Source organism: Aphelocoma coerulescens, assembly GCF_041296385.1.
Source record: "Aphelocoma coerulescens isolate FSJ_1873_10779 chromosome W unlocalized genomic scaffold, UR_Acoe_1.0 ChrW_unloc_scaf_4, whole genome shotgun sequence".
NCBI classification, from domain to species: domain Eukaryota; kingdom Metazoa; phylum Chordata; class Aves; order Passeriformes; family Corvidae; genus Aphelocoma; species Aphelocoma coerulescens.
Window position 1 is genome coordinate 2,017,327 of NW_027184083.1, and position 17,083 is coordinate 2,034,409.

At 45.2% G+C, this 17,083-nt stretch overlaps 1 protein-coding gene across 4 annotated transcripts; it reads left to right on the forward strand.

Annotated features, from left to right (window-relative positions):
- Positions 1–1,182: 1,182 nt before the first annotated feature.
- LOC138102899 (uncharacterized) lies at positions 1,183–10,041 on the forward strand. 4 transcript variants are annotated; one of them, XM_069000673.1, is made up of 3 exons: positions 1,567–5,321; positions 5,693–6,277; positions 7,231–10,041. In XM_069000673.1, the coding sequence occupies exon 3, from the start codon at positions 7,422–7,424 to the stop codon at positions 9,531–9,533; it is 2,112 nt and encodes a 703-aa protein (XP_068856774.1). In that variant the 5' UTR covers positions 1,567–5,321; positions 5,693–6,277; positions 7,231–7,421; the 3' UTR covers positions 9,534–10,041. The 4 variants fall into 4 exon arrangements, with proteins under 4 accessions (XP_068856776.1, XP_068856774.1, XP_068856773.1 ...); XM_069000675.1 differs by lacking the exons at positions 1,567–5,321; positions 5,693–6,277 and adding an exon at positions 1,183–1,343; XM_069000672.1 differs by having other exon boundaries at positions 1,567–6,277.
- The last annotated feature ends 7,042 nt before the right edge of the window (positions 10,042–17,083 follow it).

Here is a 17,083-nt window from a genome sequence, read left to right on the forward strand (position 1 = left end):
TAACCCTTAGTCTTACTCCGAGGCGATACCGGGAGGGATTCTGATGAGCGGGAAAGACTCCGCTACTAGAATAAGTAGTAAAGTAGGTATGTTTATTCCAGCGCTGGGACGCATGGGGGATAGCTCCTCCAAAGTCATGCGTGCTGACAGCTGCATTCAGCTTGGTATTTATTGGGTTACAAGTTCCATATTCATTGAGTTTCCCAATACGCTTATACATATTCATCGCCTAGCCCCGCCTAGCCTCGCTTCGTATTACAATGAGCCCAAAAGTCATTTATATCCACGTTGCGCTTGCACAGTGTTGTCTGGTGGTCATGGGCAGGGGTCTCCGAGATGAAATAAGTCTTCCTCAGATGAAGTAAAGGGTCTTCTTCATCCTGAACTTTTCATCTTTCTTCCCTGCGCATGCTCTTTATGTCCCTGGGCTAAGTCCAAACTTCAAGGCTGGTTTGAGTTAGTTTTAGGTTAAAAACAGGATCTTTGGTCAAGATTCCTTCACCTTATCAATAGTCTCATATCTTCTCATCTTGCTTTGGTAGGCACAATAAGTGTTGGGCAAGCAGTATGCATTGCTTCTAACAAACAGCTTCTTGGTAAATCATTTAATCTCTGCTTCCCCATCCCCCTGAATCAGGGAGATGGGGAGCAGAAGAATTCGTTTGTCAGGAACAATGCATCTAGCTTGGTCAGCATACCAGAGCAGGAAGAAAAAAGATAAGAGACTGCTGATAAGACCAGCGGGAGCCTCAGACAGACATCCTGCCCTCCCCAAAACTAGCTCAAACCAGTACCAAAGCTTAAACCCAGGCCAAAGGTATAAAAGAGCATGCGCAGGAGAGAAAGGAGAAAAGTTCCGACGAGGAAGACTCCCCTGACTTCATCACAAGACCCTCCAGGAGACCCCTACCACAACCACCAAACAACACTGCGCAAGCACTATGCGGATGTAAATGACTTTTGAGTTCATTATAATACGAAGCGAGGCTGGGCGGGGCTAGGTGATGAATATGTATGAGTTTGTTAGGAAACTTAATGAATATGGAACTTGTAACCCGATAAATACCGAGCTGAATGCAGCTGTCGGCACGCATGATTTTGGAGGAGCGATCCCCCATGCGTCCCAGCGCTGGAATAAAGCATACCTACTTTACTACTTATTCTAGTAGTGGAGTCCTTTCTGCTTTTCATTTGGCGAGCCAGCCAGGAGAAACTCTGCCCGGCTGCAGGATCGACTGAGGAGCGGACATCCTAGGCGCGCCCCAGGGCTTTCCTGGAGGATCTCCTCCCCTCAGCTCGCTCACTGCGGCGGACAGACAACCTGCTAAAGCTGCGGACAAACGGTATGTTTTGCATTTAAGGTGCCTGTAAGTCGTACGCGTGGCCAGGGCTGCTGGTAAGCCGTGAGGAGACGTCCCACGCACAGCGTAGTCCCTGTGAGGGTAAAGGTGGGGCTTGCAAGCAACCGGCTACGGAGCCGGCAAGGGGGAATCGCCGACCGATAGAGCGGCCGCTAGCGATCCTGAGGGCGGATCGGGTGATTCCGGGGGGGGTCCCGGTGGAACTTGTTACTGTGTTGGGAAAATATAAGCGGGACCCTGAAACTATTACAAGCGAGTGTTACGAACATTTTTGCTACTAGTAGCTGGTTTGAATGTTGTGTTGCTTATATGTCTGTGCAGACATTGGTTGTTGTCAGACTGCTTTTATGGGTGTGGATGTGTATTAGGTCGCCTATTCGTTTGTAAAACAGGAAGCGTGCGTGTTGCTGTGTGTTGTTTGAGAGTGTGATATTAAGACATTTGTTTGGGAGGGTGCTTGCTTGTTGAATTTGGAATCTTGACTGGGAGAACCTCTGCAGGAAGATTAGTGGCTTTTGATTGAGAACAACCAGCAGCAGAAAATTTAGAGTTTGAAAGAGTACGTGGAATAGCTTGTTCTTGTGGATATATCAGAACCTTTTATTCAACGGGAGGGTGGCAGGTTGCATGGGTATTAATGCAGTGTAAAGTTTGTATTTTGAGCCTGAGATTTTAAAGATTGTGTGTGGGAAGTGGCATTTGGTGCCTGAGGTTTGGGAGGTTCGGGAAGAAAATTGGGAAGGAACTGTGAGAGAGTGTGAAGAAAGATTTGGGTGGAAACGAGATAACACTAGGGGACAAAACTCTCTCCGTTCATGTGTCCTATCTGCTCGAGTGTTAGAAAGGACTCCCTGCTTGGTGTGTGGGTGTAAGCTCAGTGTAGATTTTGTGGAAGTCGGAAAAAAAAAAAAAAAAAAAAAAAGGGGAGATTTCAAGCAGCAAAACAGGCTTGGCAAAAAGCATAGGATACAGGTGACCCGAAGAGGGTGGCACAGTATTTGAGTAAGCTCAAATAGGATGGGAACCAGACAAAGTAAGGAAATTCCCAGAGCAAGCGCGCTCTGCTGTATTCTATCCCATTGGAAGGAGGTAATAGGGGCTGGAGGCACAGAAAATAAAAGAACCCTTATAAAATATTGTACCCAGTGGTGGCCACTGTATAAATTAGAAAATGAAGCCAAATGGCCATCTAATGGAACTTTAGATTATAATACTTTGCTTCAGCTAATGCTGTTTCTGCGACGGGAAGTTAAATGGGAAGAAGTTTCCTACGCTGATGCATTTTTCTCTCTCCGAAAACACCCTGAATGGCAGAGAGACTGTGGAATCAAACCCCCCAGTGATCCTATGGTGCTAGCCCTGGAAAAAGAGAATAAAAAGGGCCAAAGAAGAATTAAGTGCTGCTGTTCGTCGTGCAGCATAGGCCAGAGATGCACAAGGTCAGACAAAGTCTATCAAGCAGCAGTTCAGGGACAAGATGATGATGAATTAACTGATTTGCTTAAGCCTCCCCTTAGGAGACAGGAAGAGGATGCGGACTCGGAAGGAACACCAGCGCCAACCCCCTCTCCCCCGGGCAGTCCTGTCTCGTCCCGAACCAGGAAACAGGTACTGATGGCACCCCTGAGAGAGGCGGTGGCACCTGATGGGGATACAATGTTGATTAGAGTACCTTTCTCTACTGCTGACCTAGATGCATGGTATAATATTGCCAAAAATTACCGAAATGATCCAGCGGGTACTGCTGAGCGCTTGCGACTTATAATTAAACAGCATAATCCAGATTGGGCTGATATACAACTATTATTGGGTGGACTAACAGAGACAGAAAGACAGTTAGTTTTGAAAACAGCTCGAGACTTGGCAGAGGATTATTACAAAACGCAACAATTAGATGTGAAAGATTACTTCCCACTCCAGGAACCACACTGGAATCCGAATAGAACAGCTGAATTAAAGAAATTAAAAGGTTATCAAGAATGGATAGCAAAAGGGGTAGAAAGGGCTATTCCCAAGACCCTAAACTGGTCAGCTTTGTACGCAATAAGACAGGGTCCTTCCGAGTCACCATCCGAATTCCTGGATCGTCTGAGGGATGCAATGCGCCGTAACACATCGCTGGATCCTGGGACCGAGGTAGGGGTACAACAGCTGGTATCTTTGTTTCTAAGGCAATCCACAGGAGATATCAGACGTAAATTGCAGAAACTTCAGGGGCCAGAAGGGAGGAACTTGGAAACTCTATTAGATGCAGCTTGGAGGGTATTCAGTAATAGAGAAGAAAGTTACAAGCAAGGGATGAGGAGATTAGTAGCAGTAGTAGAAGAAGGGAATAGAGGAAAACTTAGACAAGGACCGCCCAGACGAGGACCTCCCAGACAGGGCCCACCCCGGCTAGGTAGAGACCAATGTGCGATTTGTGGAAGGTCCGGCCATTGGAAAAATGAGTGCCCAGAAAGAAGACAAGAAGACCGCCAGAACAGAGGAAACCGAGGAAGGGGGAGGGTGGTTGCACATGTGAAAGAAGATTGAAGAGGACCGGGGGATTCCACCCTAGCAGATCCACTGGTTATAATGAAGCTAGGAGACAAGGAAAAAGAAATAGAATTTTTGGTGGATACGGGGGCAGCATATTCAGTTTTAAATAAAGCTTTAATGCCTGTGGAGGATGACTATATTGTGGTACACGGAGCAACTGGCCAATCTGAAAAAGCTTATTTTTGTAAGCCATTGAAATATAAAATTGGGAAACAATGGGGTATTCACAAGTTTCTATATTTACCCAATTCTCCAAAAGCACTCGTGGGAAGAGATTTATTAGAACAATTACAAGCAACCATTATTTTTAGGAATGGGGAAGTTATTCTGGAGGTAAATGACCAACAGTACGTAGAGATACTGAGCCTAATATTAACAACCAAAGGCCCTGCAGAGGAAATTAGGGAAGAGATAATAAGCCAAGTGTTCCCAGGAGTCTGAGCCACAGATGTACCTGGGAGAGCCAAAAATGCAACCCCAATACAGATCAAACTCAAAGAAGGGAAACAACCAGTTAGAATTAAACAGTATCCCCTTAAAAGGGAAGACAGGGAAGGAATTGGCCCAATAATTGAAAAATTCTTACAGTTGGGATTGTTAAAAGAGTGTCAATCTGATTTTAATACTCCTATCCTGCCTGTCCGTAAACCTGATGGATCTTACCAGGTGGTACAGGATTTATGGGCTGTTAACAAGATAACTGAGGATCTCTATCCTGTGGTGGCAAACCCTTACACTCTGTTAACATGTTTAACACCAGAGCTAACTTGGTTTACCATTTTAGATCTAAAGGATGCCTTCTTTTGCCTCCCTCTCCATGAAGCCAGCCAGAAAATTTTTGCATTCGAATGGGAAAGCCCTAAGAGTGGGCGCAAAACCCAGCTCACATGGACGGTGTTGCCTCAGGGATTTAAGAACAGTCCCACCTTGTTTGGAGAACAGCTCGCAAAAGACATAGAGTCCTGGGAAGCCCCACCAGGAGAAGGGAAACTATTGCAGTACGTGGATGATCTTCTAATAGCTACCCAAACAGAAGAAGCTTGCACAGCCTGGACGGTAAGCCTTTTAAACTTCCTGGGACTCCAAGGGTACAGGGTATCCAAGAAAACGGCTCAGGTGGTGAAACAGAAAGTGATCTATCTGGGCTATGAAGTCAGTGCTGGGCAACGAACTTTGGGGCAAGATGGCAAAGAAGCGATATGCCAAACCCCAAAACCCCAGACAGCGAAAGAGTTTTGGACTTTTCTGGGGATGACGGGGTGGTGAAGACTGTGGATTTACAATTACGGGCTGCTCGTGAAACCACTATATGAGCTCATTACAAAGGAAAGCAGAGATCTCCAGTGGACAAAGGAGGCCACGTGGGCCTTCAGTCAGCTAAAGAATGCCCTCATGTCAGCTCCAGCTCTAGGACTCCCAGACGTGAGTAAACCATTCTTTCTATTTTCCCATGAGAAGCAAGGGATCGCCCTGGGAATACTAGCACAGGACCTGGGCCCATACCGACGGGCAGTTGCTTATTTCTCTAAGCAGCTAGATGCAGCAGCCAAAGGATGGCCTGGGTGCCTCAGAGCTGTTGCAGCAGTCGTGCTAAACATCCAGGAAGCACGCAAGTTCACCTTGTGTCAGAGAATGACTGTGCTGGTATCCCACACAGTGTCCGCGGTGCTGGAAGTGAAAGGTGGGCACTGGCTCTCTCCACAAAGGTTCCTGAAATATCAAGCCATCATGGTGGAACAAGATGATGTAGAAATAGTGGTAACTAACATTGTCAACCCAGCTTCCTTTCTCAGTGGAAATCAAGGGGAACCAGTACGCCCTGATTGCCTGGAGACTATCGAAGCTACCTCCTCCAGCCGCCCGGATCTAAAGGATACCCCTTTAGACAACGCAGAGACCTGGTTTACTGGTGGGAGCAGCTACGTCATCAGTGGAAAGCGACATGCTGGGTATGCAGTTACCACCTGCCGGGAGGTGATAGAATCCGGACCTCTGCCAACAAACACCTCTGCACAAAAGGCTGAAATAATCGCCCTAACCCGTGCCTTAGAGATGGCAAAAGGAAAGAAAATAAACATCTATACAGACTCAAGGTATGTGTTTGGAGTTGTGCACGCACACGGGGCCATTTGGAAAGAAAGAGGACTGTTAAATTCGCATGGAAAGAACATCAAACATGCACGAGAAATAATGCGGCTGTTGGAAGCAGTCCAGCTACCTGAGAAGGTAGCAATCATGCACATTAAGGGCACATCAAAAGGTGAACTCAGAATTGGAAGAAGGAAATGAACTGGAGAACAGAGAGGCAAAAGAAGCAGCAAAAGGTGAAATAACAACAACTGGAGCCTTGATCCCAGATGGACAACTTTCCCTAGAGGGTAAGCCAACATATAATAAAAAAGACAAGAAATTGATTAAAGATGAAAAGGGAACATTTAACCAAGAGGGATGGGCTATCACTGCAGGAGGAAAAGTAGTTATTCCCTCTCATTTGCTATGGGCTGTAGTTAGAGAGGAACACCAGAAAACACACTGGGGAACAAATGCCTTATATACCTACTTAATTGAGAAAATTATCGCCAGAAACTTATACGAAACTGTTATGCAAGTAACCCGACAGTGCAACCTTTGCCTCCAGACTAATCCCAAAAATACCCCTAAACCAAAAATGGGCCAGATTGGGAGAGGCCGTGGGCCAGGACAGCAGCGGCAAATTGATTTCACAGAACTTCCAAGAAAAGGGGGGTATCGATATTTATTAGTGCTAACAGATACTTTTTCAGGATGACCAGAAGCTTTTCCTACTAGAACTGCTAAGGCTCGAGAAGTAACCAAGGTGTTACTACAAGAAATAATACCGTGCTTCGGAGTTCCAGCCACAATGTCCTCAGATAGGGGACCACATTTTATTTCAAGGGTGGTGCAACAAACTAGCCGACATTTAGGCATAGACTGGGAACTCCACACTCCATACCATCCCCAGTCGAGTGGCCAAGTAGACAAAATGAACCATATGATTAAACAGCAAATTGTGAGATTAGGGCAAGAAGCTAACCTACCCTGGCCCCAATCTCTTCCACTTGCATTGTTACGAATTCGGACCAAGCCCAGAATTAAGGAGAAGCTAAGTCCCTTTGAAATACTTTATGGGAGACCATATGGGGTACAGAAAGGAATATCTACCCAAATAGGGGAAGAAACGCTAACCACCTACATGATTGCTTTAGATAAACAGCTTAGAGAAATTAGAAAACATGTGGCTGGAACTCGAAGTCGAGGCTTGGAGGGTCCTGTACATGGCATTCAGCCTGGAGATTATGTATATGTTAAGTCTCTTACAGAAAAGACTCTGGAACCACAGTGGGAAGGACCATTCCAGGTGCTCCTCACCACTTACACCGCGATTAAGATCAGAGAACAGAGTGCCTGGATTCACCATACCCGAGTAAAGAAGGCTCCAGAGACCCCTTGGAAAGTGACCCCTGGGAATGATGAACTGAAATTGAAGTTTACCCGAACAAAATGAAAATGTTAGGGTGGCACACAAGTATAACCCAGAAAATTGTTTTTCTCACAGTTATAATTGTAACCTTCAGCCGGGAAGTTATTCATAGGAGAGAAGACATATGGTCTCAAGCCTTTATGCGGGTTACTGGACTCATGGGGAAATATTCTGATTTAAAAAATTTAAACCTGTTGACTGTAGTCATGCACGGAAACCAAGTGTATACAAAGCAAGAATGGGAAAAACAAAAAACTTGGCAGCTTCAGGGGACTGTAGGAGAAACAATCAAGATTGGATGCCGAATGATTAACGGGACTACTCACAGAAAAGCAACCCAAATCAGTGTCTCAACTACTCCTACAGACAAACACCGTGAAATCTGTAGTTATTCAAGTGAAGCAGATTGTTGGTATAATTTTACATTAGTACAGACTGTTGAAGTGGTTTGTCTTTGGGGCCAAGGCAGTAATGGACTCTCATTCAAATTCCAGATAAACGCCATGGCTAGGCCTACTACGACCTACTCTGGCAATCAGATCCAAACCCAGGTCACACCACTTAAATCTGAGCCAAAGATTTATGAGATTGGCCCTTATGTAGTAAGGAACACAGGCCAACAATTACTGCTGTTTAACCCAGAATGGTCTCTTAAGCGTGTAGAACTACTAATGCAAATTAACATTTCTGAAATCCAACCAGCCTGCTCCCCTTTAATTCAAACATCCCTTGAAGGGTGGACAGCCTGGCTGCAAAAGCAAACCCCCCTCAAGGGCAGGATGCGGAGAGACCTGACTGGCGTACTAGGAACAGGACTGGGAGTTATAAATGGGATTGATTCAGAGATACTGATGAATAAATTGGCCACGGCAACCAGTGACCTGACCAAATTAAAACAACCCCTACAATCTTCCCTATTAGCATTAGGAAACAGCCAGTGGCAAGTCTCAAAAATACTCCCAGACCTCGCGAAAATCAGCAACCTGGACCACGAACTGATATTAAACACACTTGGCACAGCTCAGGACAATGTCTCATTAGCCCTTAGCTGCATACAAGCTCAATTATGGATGCAGTCCACAGCTTCCTTAATCATAAGAGAAGGTAATGAAGGTGTATTTCCTATTGAGATCCGAGAGGCTGTTTGGGACAATGCTACTAAATTAGAAAGAAAGCTCCAATCCTGGTGGACCTTGGTAAATTTCACCTATGACCCAATGACTAACATAGCTACTGCCTTTGTCCTTACGATACGGAATGCCACAGTTTATGTAATTCATCCTATTGTCGCATTGAGATTAAACCATAAAGGGACAGTTTTCTACCCCTCTGAACATAGAGTATGGGCTCGGATGGTAGGAGAAAAATGGCAAACGGTGAATCTAGAATCTTGCATCACACGGGAACAACAAGGATTTATCTGTAAAAGTAATACACTTGATGCCAGAGACATATGTCTTGATACAGAACAAGGCATATGTCACTTTGAGATCCACCCAGACACTTCACCAAAAACTGTGCTTGTATATATTGGTCAAGGCTGTGTGTGCTTAAGAACTACCTGCACTTCGATGATGATAGATGACAATGTTATAAATGTAACTGCCAGGAATCACTCTAATTTTTGTATTTGTAATTTTGCCAAGATTGTTGGGTGTGACTTTTTGTATTTAGCACCAGTCGTATCTCATCAATTAATAAGGTCTAACTATACCATTTACCATAAATTGCTACCCACACCTATTGGGATGGACCTAACATTAGTAAAGCAATTAGTAAAACATCAGGACCTCATGGAGATTTTGAGAGAAATCCAAAGAAACGGGAAAAAGACCTTAGTCACCGTCCATTATGACACACAAGAAATCAGCAGAATCTTGCAAAGAGTAAAACAAGACGCAAGTCATAACTGGTGGGACTCACTTTTCGGGTGGTCACCTACTGCAACTGGTATCCTAAATACGTTATGTCACCCCATCATTGTCTTATTAACCTTGGTTAGTACCTGCCTCGCGCTGTCTATCGCATTACTTATTTGGAACTATAGAGTACTAAAAAGGCTATCAGTTCTAACTACTTTGTCAAACGCACACAGAAAAACATTAAGAGATGCCTACCAAAAAATTCATTAGGAAAAGAATTTAAGTATTAGTAAAAGAATTTACTAACTCTCTAGAAAAGGGGGGACTGAATCAGGGAGATGGGGAGCAGAAGAATTCGTTTGTCAGGAACAATGCATCTAGCTTGGTCAGCATACCAGAGCAGGAAGAAAAAAGATAAGAGACTGCTGATAAGACCAGCGGGAGCCTCAGACAGACATCCTGCCCTCCCCAAAACTAGCTCAAACCAGTACCAAAGCTTAAACCCAGGCCAAAGGTATAAAAGAGCATGCGCAGGAGAGAAAGGTGAAAAGTTCAGACGAGGAAGACTCCCCTGACTTCATCACAAGACCCCCCAGGAGACCCCTACCACAACCACCAAACAACACTGCGCAAGCGCTATGCGGATGTAAATGACTTTTGAGTTCATTATAATACGAAGCGAGGCTGGGAGGGGCTAGGTGATGAATATGTATGAGTTTGTTAGGAAACTTAATGAATATGGAACTTGTAACCCGATAAATACCGAGCTGAATGCAGCTGTCGGCACGCATGATTTTGGAGGAGCGATCCCCCGTGCGTCCCAGGGCTGGAATAAAGCATACCTACTTTACTACTTATTCTATTAGTGGAGTCCTTTCTGCTTTTCACCCCTGATTCAATTCTACCACGCTCCCCGTGCTACTTGGGGCGCCCACACTACTGGGGGCGCCCGCGGTGCTCAGAACGCCCGCCCCCCCATCTGAGAGGTCCTCCTCACCCGAGCTGGGAAAGCACATAACTTCAGACTCATCAGAGCCTGAGTTAGCTGCACTATCCCGTCTCTCTGTCCATAACTGCAGTATATCGTGTAAAATCGCCCAGGTGTGTAATAAATCAAGCACCTCGGCATTATCAGCTGCGAATTCCCAGAGTAACGCGTCTCCCAGCCGTCTCCAAGCTTCTGAGGTCAAATCACTATCGGTCTCCACGTAATATCCATGCAGAAGCGACCAGTCCAGTAACGCAACGAGCTCGCCATCTCCTACGTTAGCTCCTGCGGTCAGTATCACAGACTTGAAGGTGGAAAATACCGCACAGTTCCAGGAGGATTTGTGCTCCATGGCTCAGTCTGTGTTCCGCGCGGCCCCAGAGGGAGGCCAGCCGCGGCTCGGGAGAAACTTTCTAAAGTCCGGTTTGCGGTCTTCGGTACACGTCAGTTGGTCACCAGATGTCACTGTTATCCCCAGAGAGATGGCGAAAATCACGACATAAGTCCAGGATCACGACATAAGTCCAGGTCAGATGCGTATGGCCGAAGCAGCCTTGTTTAATCACCCATACCTTTTATAGCATGGTTCGCAAAAGAGAAATTACATGATTGGCCTATTGACCCACCACCTCTCAAGGTGATAGGTTGAGCAGTAAAACACCCATTTCCAAATATTATTCTTAAAGAAGGAAAATAATTTTCACAGTTCTCATAACAACTTGCAGGTGTAGAAATGGTTTACATTCTCTCCAACTGTTGTCCATCCAGTTTGCATGAGAATGAAAGCCTTCAGAGAAGCTGTGAGAAGCTGTGAGAAGCTGGATTTCTCTAACTGCCCTCTCATGAGAAAGAAAAGTTTCACAGGAAAATTCCTCTGCCAGCCCTTGCTAGCATCCACAATCCCCAGCCACAGTCACTTTGAGGCGCACCTGTTCCAGCATGGCCTTCTCTGTGGGCCACAATCCCTTCAGAAGTAAACCTTCTCCAACATGGACTTACCCCTGTGTCTTAGGGTGACTTTATGATGTGTATCCCCTATCCCTTCTCTATGCCCAGAAATTAATTTTGTGCCTTTCTATGCCTTTAAACTGAGCCTGAGAGGGGGGAGAGGAAAAAAAAAAGCCGAGAGAACTTTCAAAGCAGTGTTTCAAGGACACAGAGATAGAGACAGCTCTCTGCGTTCAGCTGAGAGAGAGCACGAGAGCGGAGGGAAGCACTCTGCTTGGTCTTCAGCCAGCTTTTGTCCCTTTTTCTCCAGAGAGATAGACAGAGCTGAACTTTTGTTTTCCTGGGACTTTGGTTTTTTCCCTTCTTCTTTTTCTGGACTGTTTCAACATCAGAACACATCGTTAGGATTTTTTTCATCAAGGACTCGGAGCAGGGCCCACCTCGTCCCAGCTCCGAGGAGGAGGGGAGAGGCTACCTATGGAAGGACTCTGAAATTTTCCAGGTTTTCTCCCCAAACCTGGCGGGGGAGGGGTGACTGTAACCTGCCTTCTCTCAGAGGATATATTTCCAAATTTGTCCAAAATGGCACACCCTGTCTGCAGTCCCTCCAGGGGTGTACCTGCTCTGTCTTGGGTGTTATCCATGGCCACATGCTTTGAGGTGCTCCAGCTTCACCTCATGCACAGTCACTGATGTTTCAAGGTGTACCTGCTGCAGCACAGACATTACCATGGCCACATGCTCTTCAAGATGTACCTGCTCTGGCATGGGCTTATCCACAGCCACAGATGCTTCGAGGTGTTCTGCTCTGGAGTGGACTCATGCACAGGTCACAGTCCCTTCAACTTGAGTTCACACTGGAGTTCCAGCCTGTCCAGTACAGCAACATAGAAATAGCAGCAATGTCCTGGCCATTTGCCAGTCCAGGCACATGGCCATTGCTGTTATCAAAATGTTCCCAGGCACATCAGAGTAAGGTGATGAGCAGCACAGCACTACAGCAAGCAGTAAAAGTGAAAAGGGCCTAATGAGCACTAGACTTTAATATACAGTGAGGCAAGCAAGCCCCACAGCAAGCACAGGAACCTTCCAATTAATAGCCAAACAGCTATAATAGCTATAAACTAAACCTAGCACATTCCAATCAAATCTGTCATTATCTTGAACCCTTTAAGCCCAAAGATTGACACCAAAAAACTACTCTTGTGGTTTAACCCCAGTGTGCCGGTTTGGCCAAATTTAGAAATATATCCTCTGAGAGAAGGCAGGTTACAAACCACCCCTCCCCCACCAGGTTCGGGAAAAAATAAATTTTCCTCAAAGGAAAGTGAAAGAGATAAAAACTATTTATTTAACAAACACACGGGAAAAGGAAAATAATGCTAAATAATAAAATCTTTCACTGTGGAGAAAAAAACCTGGGAAAGTGTTAGAGTCCTCCCTTTGGTCTCTTTGGAGCTGGGACTTGGCCCAGGGCCAGGCCCTCTGTGCTCAGTGGAAAGTCCTCCTGATGTGTTCTGATATTGAAGCAGTCCAGCAGAAAAGGGAGAAAATCTGAAATTCCACGGAAGGAAAAAAGTTCAACTCTCAGTCTCTCTCTGGAGAAAAAGAAGCTGAAAAACTGGCCAAAAGCTGACTGGAAAGCAGCAAGCCGGGTGCTTCCTCGCTCTCCTGCCCCAGCTGAAAAAAAAGTGTCTATCTCTGTGTGACCTTGAACAAGCTGAAAACTGCTTTGAAGAAGTTTTGCTCAAGTTTTCCTCCCCCCTCTCAGGCTCAGTTTAGAGGCATAGAAAGGCACAAAAATTAATTTCTGGGCACAGGGCAGCGATACAGGATACACATCATAAAGTCACCCCAAGACACCCAGCCAGCAACTCACTTCAACACAGTGGGATGGGGGAGAGAATCAGAAGAGTAAAAGTGAGAAAACTTGTGGGTTGAGATAAAGACAGTTTAATAGGTAAAGCAAAAGCCCTTTGCACAAGCAAAGGAAAACAAGGAATTTATTCACTACTTCCCATCAGCAGGCAGGTGTTCAGCCATCTCCAGGAAAGCAGGGCTCCATCGTGCATAAAAGTTACTTAGGAAGACAAATGCCCTAACTCTAAACATCCCCCCCTTCCTTCTTCTGTACATACTTCCTGCCTTGGTATTCATGGTGATGCCTTGAGAGGCCTCCTAGAAACAGAGACTAGACAGGAGTAAAGGATTAAAAGAGGTATTTATTTGAAAGGCCTTCAAAGGTACACCCTGGGGACCCTGAAGCCACTCTCAAAAATGGACCCCAAGATGGACCCCAGGTCATGAGTTCTTCACTCTTTTATAGGTTTGGTTCATTTGCATAGCAGGATTAATTCTCCAATTAAAGCTTCAGTTTTCCCCACAGCTTACCCCCCCCTTAGCGGCTCTTTGGTTTATACATTTTGGCCTAGGGTAGTCTTGGTGTCCTTGGAAAGCAAGGCCGGAGAGGCTTTGTTATGTCTACCTAGCATGAGAGAGCAGAAATTAACAGGCTACAAGAAACTTCAGAGTCACACACACCAAGCAGTACAGAATTTGAAAAATATAAAGGTTAAAACCTAAGGCATCAATGGTGCATAGATGATAGCAAGTTCCTTCACTTTTTTTCTAATAGTACTTGGTCCAGAAAATCATTTTTCCTTCTACTCTCATAGAATCAAAGTCAGTTGACCCTGACAGCACACTATAAGCTCTATATATTTGCTAGAGTGGATAAAGGTGAAGAATATGTTATTTGGATAAAGATGGTAGCTTTTCTGGATGATAGGAAAATACTTTCACCAACCTTACTTTGGTTTGCTAACTGTGGCTTATATTGGCAACAAAGTAGTAAAAACATTTTATAAGATAATAAAAGTGCCCTGAACAGTGAAACCAAGAAATCCTGGTCTCCTATGGTGCATGTTCATAGTGTGGGCTCTTTTCAAGATATCTGAATGTCTAACAAAGAGTAAGCTCATACTTCAACTACGTCCTCAGTGAAGGTATTAAAGGGGTTTCCTCTCTGCTTAACACCTATTTTCATTGAATTTCAAGAAAGTTCATATCTTCAGTATTATATTCACTTGAAACTGGCTAATGGTCTCAGAGGTATTATGAGCCAGATAAGCAGAAAGACAGGTGCACAGAGCACATGGAAACATACATTTTGTTTCCTCAGAAAGGATAAAAACTGAATGATGCTACTGAGTAACAGTATTGTATTGGGTTGTCTCGGTTTGAAAGACAGGTGTCTGCTAAGGAAGGCAGAAGCCTCCCTAGGAGTGGCAGATGTAACCCCTTTCCCTCTGAGTTATGATTTTGGAATCAAGGGTCTTTAGGCAAAGATGTGGGAAATAGGAATAACAGTTCTTTACTATATATATATAGATAGATAGATAGATAGATAGATAGATAGATAGATAGGAAGATATATAACCAGTCGAACAAAACAACAACAACTATGACAGTAACAGCAAACACAAACCCAGTCCCAGCCTTCTCGGCTGTCAGGCTATTTCCCCTCGGGGGCAGTTCCGCTCGCAGCCGACAGGGATCGCTGGTGGCTCCCGGTGAGCAGGGCAGGTGCGATGGTTCTCACGCGGCTGCTTTGGTGCCCTGGGATCCCGGGGAAGGATGGAACAAAGGAGCTTCACAAACCGGTGGGCAGCTGGTCCCGGGTTCCCGGAAACAGCAGGCTGGACTGGTAGGCTGGAGCGGCAGGCACAAACACAAATCCCGGGTGGCAGACGAGATGTATCCAAAAGGGGAACCCCCTGGGGCTCCAGGCAGGCAGGGTAAGCACGGCTACAGCGTAGCGAAGGCTCGAAACAGCAGCGGAGTAGGGCGGCCGCAGCCCACGCTCCAGCAGGGCAGGGAAAGCAGCTTTGGGATCCCCGGTGTTGTTTCCAGCAGAAAGGAAAGACGCCGAAAACGGGAACCAGCAGCTCCTCTCTCTGCACCTTCTCCCTCCAGACGCTGAGAGCGAACTGAACTGCCCGCCAGGTGAGAACAAAAGCCTGGCCGGGCCCTTTTGTCTTTCTTAAGTATGGCTATTTATCTCCTAGCAACATGCTATGGGAAAAAATTCCTTTAACAGAAAAAAACTAGGACTAAACTAAAACTCCAACATGGGTGTATCTGGAAAGGATGATGGGGGGAAGGAGGGTGAGCAGACTAGAAGGGTGGCCTCTTTGAAAAGAGGTCAGGAGCTGCCCTATGCTGGACACAGCTGAGTCTACAATAGACCCACTGCTGGCCAATGATGAGCCAATCAGAGAAGTTGGTGGTGCATCTGTGAAAACCTATTTAAGAAGGGGCAAAAAACACCAGAGGTCAGAAGGGCAGGGAGAGAGGGAGAAACAACAGTATGAACACCAAGGTCAGAGAAGTAGTGGGAGGACATGCTCCATGGCACTGGAGCAGGTATTCCCCCACAGCCTATGGAAGAGACCATGGTAGAGCACTTGCATATTTCCTGAAGGAATAGTGGTCTGTGGAGAATCCGTGCTAGAGCAGATTTTTCCTGGCTAAACTGCAGCCCGTGGAGAGGACCCATACTGGAGAAGGGGGAAAGGGTGAGAAGGAAGGAGCAGCAGAGAGGAACTTTTATGTCTTGACTATAATACCCCACCCTTCCTCCCTGCAAAGCAGGGTGGTTAGAAGAATTGGGAATGAAGTTGAGCCTGGGAAAGGGAAAGTGGGGGGAAGGTGATGTTTTAATTTTTTTGTCTTTGTTTTTTACTATTCAATTCTATTTTGTTTGGCAATAAATTAAATTAATTTTCTCCTAGTCAAGTCTGTTTTGCCTGTGATGATGTCTGGTAAGCAATCTCTCAGTCTTTGTCTCAACCCACAAGTTTTTACATTTTTTTTCTCCCCCTGTGCTGTTAAGGAGGATGAGGGAGACAGCAGCTGGGTGGGAGTTTGGCTGCTCACCACATAGTAGCAAATGCAGGTGATAACTTTAACAACATACAGTCTCACAGACAGAAAAGACTAGTTTAATGTACGAGTCCTGAAAATCCAAGTAAACAACTCTTGATTTTTATCCTTTATAATCTGTCAACTTGTTCAGATCCCCTCAAGACACTCAAGTATTTTGACAACTATAAAACCCAAGATGAAGATGAATGCCTGACTAGACAGATTGAGACTGTACAGTGATGCTCTGGCCTTCAAAATAGGTATTACAAATAAGCATATACCCGAAGACATACTATTTTGCCACTGGCTTTCTTATACTTCTCTAAAATAAGTCGTTACTAAGCATTTTAATTTCTTTGAGGCTTTGGAAGACAATTGGATTCCCGTTTCTTGCACTCTTTTGGTTTTTTTTTTTTTTTTTTTTTTTTTTCTGTTTGTTTGCAGAGCCCAGGAAGTACCTGTTTTTTCTGCACTGTTGCAAAAATTGACTTCTTGGGACTGGGGGTTTTGAAAGGAAGATATGTGAAATGGCATTGGTGGGAGGGAAGTTTCTTTTATTTCTGCAAAGCATAAGACTAGAAAAGGGATGCAAGATAGGGTGAAAAAGTGCATTAAAATATTCCTCAGATACCAAATTTGTAGTTTTTCCTGTATACTTTGGGTTGAACCAGTTACCAACAATTTGTTCAGGAAGAAATTTTCCCTACAACAGACTTGTGGAGACTAATGAGGTTGTAAGTTTTTTACTTCCTCTGTAACAGAAGAAATAGTCCACTCTGTCCAACCCCACTATATCAGCAATAGCATGAAGTCTTCCTCCTCTCTCCCAGTGATAATAAGTGTGACTTTTGATCCTTTACATAAGATTTAGGTATGTCAAAGGGTGTCAGGGAATGGCCCGTGCACTGTGGACCTGTTTTTACTTCATATCTACTGCACAGTGACCTGAGCAGTCTCT